General features: G+C 43.4%; 1 protein-coding gene across 1 annotated transcript in view; it reads right to left on the bottom strand.

The window, feature by feature from the left end:
• Positions 1 to 4,023: 4,023 nt before the first annotated feature.
• Positions 4,024 to 13,334, bottom strand: part of Snx19 (sorting nexin 19) — a 38,956-nt gene continuing 29,645 nt past the window's right edge. Inside the window, exons 9-11 of the mRNA XM_021644022.2 lie at positions 8,444 to 8,628; positions 7,540 to 7,627; positions 4,024 to 6,484 (exon numbers count right to left, since the gene is read on the bottom strand). Coding sequence (XP_021499697.1) covers positions 6,352 to 6,484; positions 7,540 to 7,627; positions 8,444 to 8,628 — 406 coding nt within the window. The 3' untranslated portion in view covers positions 4,024 to 6,351. The remainder of the gene's footprint in view (positions 6,485 to 7,539; positions 7,628 to 8,443; positions 8,629 to 13,334) is intronic.

Here is a 13,334-nt window from a genome sequence, read left to right as displayed (position 1 = left end):
TCTCTCTCTGTGTGCTGCAGTGTATGTATTGAGTGTAGTTATCTCAGAGTCCAGAAGAGGTCATTAGGTCTCTTGGGTCTATAGTTCCAGATGGTTGTGAGATGCCCAAGCAGAGCACTGGGAACTGAACTTGGTCCTCTGGAAGAGCAGTAAGCACTCTTAGCCCCTGAGCAACTTCTCCATGTCCACATTGGTCCCTTTATTTGTCCTCAGAGACTTCTGTGCTGGGTTTTCACCATCATGAATTAAAGTTCCTGGAGGTATTCATAGCCGCTTCTCCCTTACATGTTGACAACTAAGTGCTGCAGTGACATGGAGTAGGGGGAGAAGGCGGCCAAAGCTCCAGTGTGGCTATTCACACATAGGTGTGTGACACTTAGTGGCTGTTCACAAGGCTACTCACACATAGTGGTAGTGTCTACCACTGTAGCACATTGAAACCAAAATTATCTTGTATTTCCTAAACAAACACTGGAGACCACGGGGTCTACTTTGGGTTAAGTAACTGTTACTTTAGGAGATGGCTTTTGGCTGGGCATGGTACTTAGAATCACAGCACTTTGGAGATGAAGGAGGAAGGATCACAAGTTCAAGACTAGCCTGGACTGCATGGAGACTTGTCCCCAAAAGCAAGCCATCTTCTCTATGTTTGGATCTGGATTCATTTCTTCCTTCCCCCCCCCATTCATTCTTCTCCCCTCCCCAATGCGCAACCATTCACATTTCAGAACCTGTAACACTGACTTCTACAGACATGCCTGCAGGTAAGGGCAGAATGGAGGAGGTATTTGGAGAAATCCAACGACACTTTGGTAAGGAGACATCAGAAGCCACTCTCTTCCACCTGCTACAATCTTCCTAAGAAGCAGAATTGCTGTGGAACTTCAGATCAGAGAGAATTGAGACAGGGGAGGCAGCAGGAGGCCTCAGTTAGAGCCAGAGAAGCTCTGGGAATCTGCCAGGTGACCTGATGTCCACAGTATCTCTAGCCCCTCTGAGAAGACTGCTCCTTCATTGGTGCCACCTTGCCACAGGAGTGGGTCTTAACAAATTTCGTTTTTTTGTTTTTTTTTTTTTTTTTTTTCAATGCAGTTTATTCAGGAACCTTGAACAATCATCTGACCCTGGGGAAAGCCAGCACACAGCTTAAATAGCCTCTGGGTAGTCAACCCCAGCCTGCCATGTGGGCAATGCAGATAGGTCCACATACATGGAAGTTTGTTTCTTTCATGGTGCTTGAACTTACTTTTGGGTTTAGATTTTTAAATTATGTATATATCTGTATGAAAGAATGGGCATGTGTGAATGCAAGTGCCACACTCACTTGTGTGTGATGTTGTTGAATTTCCTGGTGCTAGAGTTACAGGCAGTTTGTGAGCTGCCTGATACGGGTGCTGGAGACTGTGGTTCTTTGCAAGAACAGTATTGACTTAATCATTGAGCCATATCTCTAGCACCCGGCCTGTCTGAAAAGACAGTCCGTGTTGTCTCTGTGCAATGGGAACTATCAGGTAAGGCCCAGGATGTGGACTGGTGTCTAGGACAATACCTCCCTCATGATGGTCTCCTGAGAACTCCCATTTTTTTTTCTATAGTGATACAGGCTTGCTAGCTGAACTTTACCACTCAATGGTTTCATTCTCTTTTCCACAAAGGGAGTGAGAATTACTGTCCTGTGATTTCTGGCATTTCTAGTGGAAAGGAAACAGAGGAGGCCAAGTAATGGCAGAACTTGTCCAGCTGGGCCTTCAACTACAAAAGCATCATAGTTCCCTCTTTGCCAATGACCAACCCTTCCCTGGTGCCCATCCCTTTCCCATCCAGGGTAGGATGGCCTTCAACAGGGGAAAGTCAGATTGCTGTCATAGGAGGGATAAATGGCAGGTGCTGCTGGGAACTCTGAAGGAAGTCTTTCACCTGCCTCCTCAGTCTAGGGGTGGGGAATGTATCCTCAATATCTCATGGCATGACATCTGTATTTTAACAGGGTCTTATCCCAGGCTACCAAGCCAAAATTTGCCATTAAAAAACAAAACAAAACAAAACAAAAAACCTAAGTTTCCAGGTAAGCTGCAGGCATTACAGTTTGAGTAGCACACTCTTCAAACTCACTGGACTGGGTCTGCAAACTACTGCTCATGGATCAAGTCTGGCCAGCTGCCTGTGTTTTTAATTCACACTTTGCTGGAACACAGCTTCACTTATTTATGAATTGTTGGTGGCTGTTTTCATGCTACCATGGAAGAACTGAGTGGTTACAGCCGAGGATGCAGTCGCAATGCCTTAAACATTCGCTTTCTGATCCTTTACAGAAGCTTTCTGGCTACTGTATTAGGCTAAAGAGTCCTCAAAAAAAATGAGAACCTGAGTGGAGTTCTTAGTACAGTGGTTATGTAAGTGTGCTTGAGGAGAGACTGGTGAGATTTGTGTCTAGGCTCTATTACTTCCTTGTATGTAACTGGTGTGTCACATGTCAACTTGTCATACTCCACATCTATAAAACAGAACATGGCAGAACTTACCACACAGTGTTGACTTCTGGGTTCAATGATAATATATGCAAAGTGCTTCAAGTAATGACCTCAACAAATGGCAGCTCTTAGACTTTCATGGCAGACTTACAGGTAGAACGACTCCCTAAGGAGACAATATATATCAATGCACACTCATTGCTTCTTTCTTAATAAACTTCTTTTATCTGTCTGACCTTCATTTAGTACTTGCTATGTCCTTGGGAGTAAGCAGGACTGCAAGCCAACTGTTCTTAATGAGCATGGACTGGCACCAGGGGTGGGGTAATAAGTAAGGCCATCTCTGGAGGAGTTCCTCAATGGAGCCCTCATTCTTTGAAGGAGATGGCCTATCCTTTCAGGCAGTGGGTCTGGATGAGATGTCAGGAGACATAGTAAAGCATGGGTCAGGGAGTCTCAGGACAGACCTCAAATGTTTGGGGTGGGAGAGCAGAAAAATAAACAACAAAAACGGCTCTTGTGGGGTCCCACGATTGTTGAATCAATGAGCCCCTGGGACTCAATGATTTAGGCACTGAATTTATGGAAGAAACTAGGGGAAAGTACCATTTTCCTAGTACCTTCATTCCTGCCAAGAACACCCCACTCATACAGCCAGGGACTGTGTCCACATTGTCACCCTATCTAGGACCTAACTACTGTTAGGTGCTGAGAGCGAAGGAAGACCAGCATTTGAGGATGAATAAGCCAAGGAAAGCAACGGAGGACTACAGAAGCTCTGGGTTGTACAAATGAAAACAACAGTGGGGCTGCACCCCACACGTGTGTGGGAGGCATCACTGAAAGCGCGAGCGCACACATCGCTGCGTACCGTTGGTAGAAATGTAGCTGGTACGCAGAACAGTGTGAAGGTGCCTCAAAAATTAAAATATGATCACGTAATCTAAAATCATACTTTCGGGTACGTTTATCTAGAAGTCTTGGATGTGGGGTTCCACAGGAATACTTGCAGTCCCATTTTTATTGCATTCAAGTAACCAAAATCTGAAAGCAGCCTAAATGTCCATCACTGGACAAATAGATGAAGAACATGTGGAATATCCATAAAACAGAATATTGTTGAGTTTACAAAAGAACTTCCCATATGATTCAATATTGATGAACCAGAGCCATAACGTTAAGTGAAATAAGCCCATTTCAGGGCACACACTACACAACTCCACTCACTTGCAGTGTATTTACAGAAAGTGGAATGGCAACCATCAAATCCACCCTCCCCTCCAATTCCAGGGGACAGGAGAGATTGCTGTTCACTGAATATAAAGTTATAGTTATTCATGATGGAAATCTTGTAGAGTCATGGTGTTTATAGGCAGAACTACATGGCACCCTTACAACAAAAGAGCATGTTGTTTTTTGCTGGAAACTTCACAATGGAAGTCAGTGTAACTTCCATTAGTATTAAGTTTGTACATGGTCCTATGCTCAGATTTAGGAGAGTATTTTCCTTCTAGGTTCTACAAAACATAATCCAGAAGCATGAAAGTGAAAATTGTGGGCTATTAAATATTTATATAATATTATATCACTAAATACAGCTTTCTTGAACTTGAATAAACAATATTTAGAAAAGGGAGTTGGAGGGAAAGTCACAGGGGAAGTGGCTAACATTTAGAAATTGAAAGAAAGAGCTTAGTACCACCCATCCCTCATGTTCTACTAGATGTGCAATCAAGACAAATGGGTATTGGTCTTATTTCAGATATTAATATTTTGAATTAAACAGTAATATAAGTTAACAAAATGCCAAACAAACAAGCAAACAAACAGGAAAGAGATGAAGTGCGCCAGTGTGGGCTGTTTTCCCTGCTTTTGCACTCTCAGCCTGGGGCGTCATCCTGACACCTGTGGCTCTCTCCCATATGCTGATATTGTCTTAACCTGCTACCCAAATTTAGCAGGTCTTCTTCAAAGCCAGATGGGCTTTTACTATTTATATTTATCATTTCCTTCTTGAGGATAGCTTATATTTTGGGGGCAGGTGGAGTAAAAGTGTAGGCTCATGTACAATGAAATATAAGGAAGTTCTCTGGGCTACATGCATGAAAAGATACCTTAGACTTCATTGCCATAGGAGCTCATTTTGTGTTGGGTTATTAACATGTTTGTGCACCAGGACTGGTAGCAGATTAAAATCGACACACATGGCTATGGACATGTGGAGAGGTTAGTATGTGGCAAAGAAGAGTTCCAGAAATCAGGGTTTCTCACTCCGCACCACAGAATAAAGTGGTCCTTACTTCGTAGCCGCAGGATCAGCTCTAAGGTGTCCCCTAGAACCTTACCCCTAGCAAGCATGAAGAGGACAACATGTTGCGTTAGCTCTACTTCTGAGTACCTAGGGAAGGGGATACTTAAAGAACTTTGGCGCTATCAAGTCAAGCCTCCAGGCCAAGAAAAGGGGACGAAACTCCATCTCATTTACTTTCTTGCTTTTTGGCAAGAACAGCATGCCAAGCCCCCCAGTGACATCAGAAGGTAACGTACACTTACAAGCCTCTCAGGACAGGAGAACAACGCAAATTCACAACTTTTTTCTATGAACAACTTTAATTGTGTGGTCATCACATATTTCAGAGTCTGTGAAAACCTTGATCCTGACTCTTGATGCTCCCCCCATTCTCACCAGGCTTTTTCCATGTGGATCCTGTGGTTTGGTGAAAGTGTGGCTGGGTTACAGATGCTAATGATCTGAAGGTTGGCTGTGGTCCCCCACTGGCACCATGTGAATGAATGCCAGCTACTCATATGCATTTATTGGGCAGCAGCACTTCTCTTGTGACTTTCTCTCCAACTCCCTTTTCTTTTTACAGTTGCTTTGTGTTGATCCATCTTTCCAATGGACACAGAACAGTATGCTTTTATTGCTGAGCTCCTGAGGGCTAATTAAATCTTTAAGGAACAGAAAGTAAAATTTGTATTCTGCAAGTTTGCTATATTTTATGCTCAGAGTAAATGATTCTTGCCAAAGTCTTATGGGGGGATCCCTGCTTATGCCCTGACTTCTACTGTTTGTTCATCCTCAGCCATGGAACAAGTACTTTCCTTTCTCTTTGGAAATTCTGAGGCCAAATATGTAACCTGCCATACATTTCTGTTGAGATAGAGGGAAAGTTATAAATCCAAAACTCATTTGCTCTTGGGTAGAGTCTGGAAGGAAAGTTAACAAAATCTGCTGTGTAACCCTTCACAGGAAAGGGTGTGAAGGGTGGAGTGGATTTCCCACAAGTTTGACAGTGTGCTTTGAAGCCTTCTGGACAGGAAAGTAGAGACACCCAAGGAGGCAGCATTCCTCTAGAAGTTCAGAGTGTCAGAAAACAGACAAAGAGTAAGAAGTCCCTTAAGACATACTTTCCTTCCCTCTTCTGGAATTGTTGGGAAACGAGGCAGAGGGAGACAGTGATCCTGAATGAATATTTAGTTTCCAGGTAGGAAAAGAGAGTTCAGAAGACTGCTTCTCCTCCCAGGAAATCTGGCTATATTTTTTCTCCTGAATTACCCAATACTTGTGCACATGTACAGAGCCACCCTGTTAGCAAACCATGGTGATGAGAAGGCAAAGATGAAATCTATGCTTCACAGCTTCCATTCCCAAAGAAAAAAGACCTCCTCAGCAGCAGCAATCTGCATGCCATAAGACTATGGGAACAGATACACATGCAATTAGGCTATGAAGCCCTGTCACACATTACTAAGGAAGAGCTGTTAGGAGTACTGAGCCACTGAGATGGAAGCCAGCTAAGCTAGCCTAGCTCCAGAGGGCACAGGCATACTAACTGGTCACTGGGAGGCCTTTGGGGACTGTGCAAATAAGTCTTTGCTAAGTGGAAGCAGCCATCTTCTTGAGGTTGCCTGAGGACTCTGAGGCAGAGGCGGCTGGGGCAGACTCCTCAACAGAGGCACTGAGGTCCAGGTACTCCAGGATGATGTCTCCAAGGCAGTAAATCAAATGTCTGAAACAAACGAACAAAACAACCACCTGAGAAGAGGGCCCGCCTTACAGAGCTGCCTTAAGCTCCCATCCTATTGAGAATGCTAAGATGCCTTTACTTCACCAGAGCTGCAGATTCTGTAAGGCAGCTGCCATGAGTCAATGCTTGCTGCACTACTGAGAGCTACAGCTCAACAAAGACAAGCAGAGTACTTGAGAGCAGACTGTAGAAAATTACATTCTCTACAAATACGACAGCACACGAACTTGACTCTGTAGAACTTGAGAAGGACTGTTGTGGTGTCAGATCACAGTCACCTGTGGCTTGTGATGATGAGTCCCTGGGACTTACTCTGCATGAACTGAATCCTATGACCAAGAGTTGAGAGATTAAAAACTCTGGTGTAGGCTTGAGAGAGCAGGCACAGGGCACTTAATACTTCCCCAGAGCCTTCCAGCCTTAGAGACAGAATCTACCTCTTCTGAAATTTTTTAGGTTCTAGTCCCTTAATAAGCTTCCACTCTTACTATCCTGTCTATATCTGGTTAAACAATGACAATTTCTGATCTCAATACTAATCACAGCTTTGCTATAATGCTGGGAACCTGTGTTGAAAGTCACCATGTAGCCTGAACTACAAAGGCCAGGGTATGTTCCTGCCACAGAGACTTGCAGATTTTGGGGAAAACCATTGAGCACACTTCTTCAGGATAGTGCTGAAGTGCTAATGTAATTTTGTAAAAAGTGTGTCTTTTTATGAAATTTGGTCACAAGGACTATTCTTGCCTGGAGGTTTTAGAGCGTTTTTAGTGGCCCATGCTGGGGTCTGCACTGAGTTCTCCCAAATACAAACAGTGGCTGGTCTTACAGCAGCTTCTGGTCTTACAGAAGCGTCCTGCTCAGAAGCTGGCAGCATGGCTTCCACTGAGTGAGTAGAATCTGGATGTTGGGCCCTTGGTCAGCACTAGCCAGGTGTAGTCCTGTGCTGACAGTGGGTTCTGCACTAACCAGCCTTGCTACCTGGGACAGTAGACAGCTTTATCTCTGCAGGGCCGGGTACATGCGTCCCAGCTTACCTGTTGATGAGGGGCTGCTGAAATGATTCCAAGACTAGACTCCAGCTCAGCAGGCACTTGTTCACCCCCAGGATTTCAACTAAAAAATCTAAAGAAGAAGAAGAAGAAGAGGAGGAGGAGGAGGAGGAGGAGGAGGAGGAGGAGGAGGAGGAAGAAAAGACAGTTGCATTACCACCACAGCCTTAGAATCAAAGAGCATCTCCCAGAACTTCTGCCGTCTCATAGTTGGTTAATTCTGGCATAGCCCTAAGCTACACAGCGAAATGAAAATCTCATACAACAGAGAAAAGTGAAAATACAGTTCTTAAGAATGTAAGAATGAACCTCAGGGGGCCTTTGCAACCTGCCACAAAGGTGCAGGGGTGTTTTTGAGGACACTGTTTAGGTTGGGAAAAGGGAATTCAAGCTGATTGCCATAGCTGAGTTCATCCCTTGTCCCTGGTTAGCACAGCCACAGGCAACAAACTGCTTCTCTGCCCTTGAAAAACAACAAAAGAAAAGGAAAAGAACCCTTCCCAGGCTGTGTTTTTACTATTGCTAAGGACATGATTCATCTAGTATGAGCTCTGCAGGAGACATCAGTTCTTCTCTGGTCCCCAAACACCATGAGTTAGCAGAAGACACAACATCTTCATGTGATGGGAATGGTGCTGACATCTGCCCCAAAGTTTTGAAGCCACATATCTACAGGGTTGTCCCTCAGTATCAGTGGCCAAGGTAGTCCTTCCACTCTTTGCCATCACTTGAGTCACAGCCGTGACCATCTTCCCATCAGTTGAAGAAATGGTTCAATGGGACATTGAGAGCCTTTTGGGAGATGGGGAAAGATGTCAGGCAGCGGTGGCAGAGCAGTGTGGGAGGAAAATATACATTGCTGCTGTCATTGTCTCACTGGTCCCATTACCTGGCAGAATACCCATCAAGCTCTGCAAAGCCTGCTTCTCGGTAGCTGCTTTCTGTGCCTCAGTCCTTCCAGGTCGTGGAAACTTGGGCAGCACTCCACCAGGCCAGATAGATTCCCGAAGAAGCCGGAGGTACTGTGCCCAACGCTGGGGACTTGTTAGATTAGCCACTTGTACTTCTAGCCACCTGTGGTAGAAGAAAGAAGAAAGCTCAGAAAAGCCAGACATTTTCAAGGCATGTGCTGGATGTCTACCTTTCCTTTCAGACTCATATTTTGATATCCCAAGAGTGAGAAGACCCTGAGCTCTGGGGTAATTAGGTCATGGGCCACAGCCCTTGTGAATGTGACTATAGTGCCTTTTCTAGAGACCCAAGCCTCCAAACAGACGCTTCACCATTTACCATGTAAGAACATAGACAGGAGGAGTCTATGAACCAAAAGGTGGATATATGACTGAGTCTGTCAGCGCCTGGACCCTGACTTCCTAGCCTTGAGAAAGGTAAGAAGCAGATTTCTATTGTTCACAAGCTTTATGGTCTTCCCTGTATTTCCTTATAGTCATCCTAATAGACCTACAGAGCATAACTCATGTAAGCAGCCAGAATCTGCACGAACCATCTAACTGGAAACTAAGCCAGCTCAACAACTGGGAACACATCATTTCAACATAAGCAACTGTGATAATACTATACTAGGCACTGTAGAAAAGATGCTAAAGGGCTCCCACTTTGGAGCAGGCTGCACCTGACTTCTCTATCTCTCCTCTAGTGAGAACCATTGGGGCCTCAGTAACCTGTATACCCTACCTGGGAGTTAAGCTTTTGTAATTTTCATTCTCTTACTCTCCCTCCTTGCCATTCTGGTATGTTCAGGGGAACTTCATGGCCTCTAACCTGACTTCAGGATGTCCTACACTCACACATTGCTTCAAGCCCCTTTTATCTGTGTCTGTAAAGCCTCACTTAAACACTGCTGCATGAAATGCCTCTCAAGAGGCCCAGCCAGAAAAGCTCTCCTTCTGATGACTCCTTTGGCACTTGATGCTGTGGCAAAGATGTGTAGCTAGTATTTCACTCTGGAATAGGACTTCCTTTCCCATGTGTTTATAACTTTACTGTAAGTACCACAAGAGTTCTATGTCTTAGATTTCTTGAAAATCCCCCAAATTACTTTGCTGCTCAAGATACATTTTTTGATTGGCATCTATTTTCATGGTTTTGATGATTTCTCCCTTTGTTTTGCTTTCAAACATGAGTCAATAACTCTAAGGAGCAGATAAGTCAAATCTGGAGCTCAGCTGAAAATTTGGAAGGTATGTCAACATTATTCTTTTTGTTTATTTTTTTTTTCATAGTGACACACAGTCACTGCTGAGTACTCTTTAGTATGTATCTCCTTGGAGATTGGCATGGCTATGATGGTCATGGATGAACCATCAATGGTCCATATAAGAAGATGACTTCTACTTTTATTCAGAGGATTCTTTGGGACCATACTACATGGTGGCTCATGACATTGCTCTTATATCCAAATTACTTGTCATACATCCCAGAGAAAAGGGGCTGACAGGGCAAACTTTATTTAACCTCCATTCTGTCAGACTGTCTGCATTCCACTCAAGCTGGGCATTCCAGTTCTGGGGGCTGCAATCCCCCAAGGCCAGGGCGCACAACCGATTCTAAGAATAGGAAGTCCAAAGGTAACAGCAGGGCAAGAATGGCAGGCATCGATAGAGATCAAGAGCGGCACAAAGCTGTTCTTGCCCAGAATAGCCAACAGGATCGTGTCTGTTATTATTAGGGCCACAGCTCCTTTTCACAGGGCTTTTCATTCAGCAAGCTTAATCCGCCTGACAAGAGGGATCTAGTGGCAAAAAGAATTCCTGTTCCTGTTTATAGCAGAGCAGCACCCGAGGGAGGTAGCTGCAATGACCTGATCAGGTTCTCTGCAAGGGATAAAGTGGCTCCAGGACTTCCTCTTCACTGAAACCCAAGTACACTTTTGCACTTCTTACTAAGTGAACCACGTGTACTAGCTCTCATCTAAGACTGGAGGGAATGGGCACTTGCTAACTACGATCTTTGAGGAGACTGGAGAATCTTAGTGCAAGATACATTAACCAGGATGAAATTTAGCTCAGCTTCTCATTTACCTAAGCATGAAACAAGCCAGTTTGCCTATACTTCTGTCTTCTGGGACTAGTGATGCAAGGATTCAAAGTCTTCTGAGCAACCTCTACATCCATGTAATCTTTCCTTATACAGGAGTGCACCTGGGAACCTCAGTCATCTGCTGGACATGTCTCAGAGGACAGGAGTTGGAATACTTTTGATTCTATATTAATTTATCCAATGAGGATAGGATAATATCAAATATCAGTATACCAAGAATATCCTCGTTGCCTTCTTGCACAGGAATTTAGTATCTCAGGCATAGATATTGGGTACAAACAAGTTTTAATATGTTGCAAAGCACAAATGTATACGTCTGACTACAATTCTTCAAATGCTATGAATATAGAGAAGAATCAAAGTCCAAAAAGGTAAACTTCACTCCTGGTGAGGCAGCTGAGTTGGTAGGTTAAATATAGGGTGCCAAAGCAGCAGAACTGTCCCGGAACAGTTCTGGATGGAACAGGACTGGAACCTACAAGCTAGTCAAATAGTCACTGGGAGATAGCACGAAGTAGAAGCACAGAGCTGATCAACTGAAGGCTCCAAAGTCAACCCTAGGAATCCTAGGAACAAGCCTGGGGCAAACTGGCAGAAACAGAAAAGAATTCAGGTCTACAAAGGAGAGGTGGAATAGTTATCACAGGTCACATGGATCCCATGTGATGTAAACACCCATTCTTTCCAGAATTCTTCACTTGTCCAGGTTTTTCCTGTAGTCCTGTTTTCCCTAGCCCCACCTAAGTTCTTGGTCTTAGTCAACAAATCCTCTGTGCCATGAACTGGAGGCTAGGGTGGTAACTCATTATGAACAATGAATACTGGGGCTAGAGTTACAGGAGGTTGTGGGCCACCTACCTTTTGTCCTCTGTAAGAGCATTAAGTTCTCTTGACTGTTAAACCATCTTCCTAGTCCTGTCTTATTCTATTCTGAACACAGGAATGGAGAGGTTAAAAAGAGATATGTATTGCTATAGCTCCCCTAAAGTAAAGGGATGGGACTGATGCACCCCATGTAACCCACGCAACCCTTGAACTTGTCATCTTCCTACCTTTACTCTCTGACGCTGGGATTATGGGAATGTGCCACCATAAGCAGCTCACTTACCCTCAGGCTGACCTAAATCTAAAGTTTCAAGGTGGCTATAAACACACAGATCTCTAGTTATCAAAAGTCTCTTCTGCTGCATCATTTACTAACACAAATACTATTGTTTACGTAACCCAAGACGTCTGAAGTAAACACACTGAAATAAATGGTACAGAATAGCCTCCAGCAGCACCGGTTTTATTTCCCATCACTATTCCAGGTCTGATATTTGATTTAGAGAGTTCTTTTGCTGTCACTCTACCTTTATCCTTTCACTCCAACCCCCATTCACAAGCTTAGTTTGTTAAGCCACCTCTGAATCCAAAACAGCAAATAACATGACCAAAATTCAAAACAAAACAACAATAACAAAAAAAGACAAGTAATAGACTACACTGTGACATCTGAGTCCCTGGAGGGGCTTCTGCTATGTTTGGATTAAAGGAGTGTATGAAAATTAGGACTTGCAGTTATAGGAGTGAATGTTACTCCATGTTCAGGAGAACCTGGTCTGAAATAGCTACAAATAGAGAAATGGAGCAGGGCCTAAAATGGAGACAGTTTAATACATGGGCTTAGGATGGCACTTCAAGGTTATAGAAGGTCACTTCCTATCCAAAGAACAGAATCAAGTCTCAAAATGGGGAGGGGGCCGGGGGAGGGAAGACATTGGACTCTAATGGAGATAGTTGAGTTCCCTCTCTTTTCCTGTCCAAGAGGAGAGCTGCAGGCTTGGTGAGAAAGGTCCTGGGTTGATATGGTTTAAATGGATGAGAAAGACTGTGGAGTAATGAAATAGAAAATATGTGTGATAGCAATATTCTAACAAAAACTCCCAGTGCATTCTAAATGAAAGAAAATAATATATCTCTTAATTATATACTGGGCTGTACCTCGTAGCCCAAGAAAACAATGTTCCAACCTCATTTTAAGATATCAGTTATAGTTCAAAGAAAAAAGAGGAAAAAAATGATCAGGTTAAAGCTGACCTTTGATGACCTGTTCTTCTGTTTATGGGCATTTTCCTACCATTTGAAGTAGACCTACAGTAGATTAAAAGTTGTGACTCACCTTATGACCCTGGAAGCAAGGTTTTTGGCCATAATACTTCCTAATGGCTTGACTACTAATTCTTCACTGAGAGGGGCTATTCTGCATATTAGGAAATGTTGTGCTAATATCTCTGACCTTCTACCTTAATTAGATGGCATCTATGACAATCAAAAGTATCTCCAGACATTGCCACACATCCCCGGAGAATAGGATGATTCTGGCTGAGAATCACTACCTTAGACTTAGGGTCTTTTAGATCCAATGTATCATGCTACTTTCACAGTGATTTTTAAAAGCTGGAAGTTTAACACAGTATATTTCAAATCGTGCTTAGACATCATTAGAGAGATGTGTTATTATTCATATCAACATTTTAAGAAATCTAAGGAGAAACCGAATAGAAAATACATAAGTGTATTATACACATTAGGCTACTTCTGTCTCTCATGCATATATCTGCCTATTATGTATATATTAAATATGCATGTGTACTTGTGTGTAAGTCTAACCCTGTGTGAACTCACTAAAACGTTTCAATATAAAATTAGTCTCTTAATGTTGACAAAATATTTTTTTA

Source organism: Meriones unguiculatus, chromosome 1 (genome assembly GCF_030254825.1).
Source record: "Meriones unguiculatus strain TT.TT164.6M chromosome 1, Bangor_MerUng_6.1, whole genome shotgun sequence".
Taxonomy (NCBI): Eukaryota; Metazoa; Chordata; class Mammalia; order Rodentia; family Muridae; genus Meriones; species Meriones unguiculatus.
Note: the sequence above shows the minus strand (reverse complement) of the source record. Positions and strands in the feature narration are given on the sequence as shown.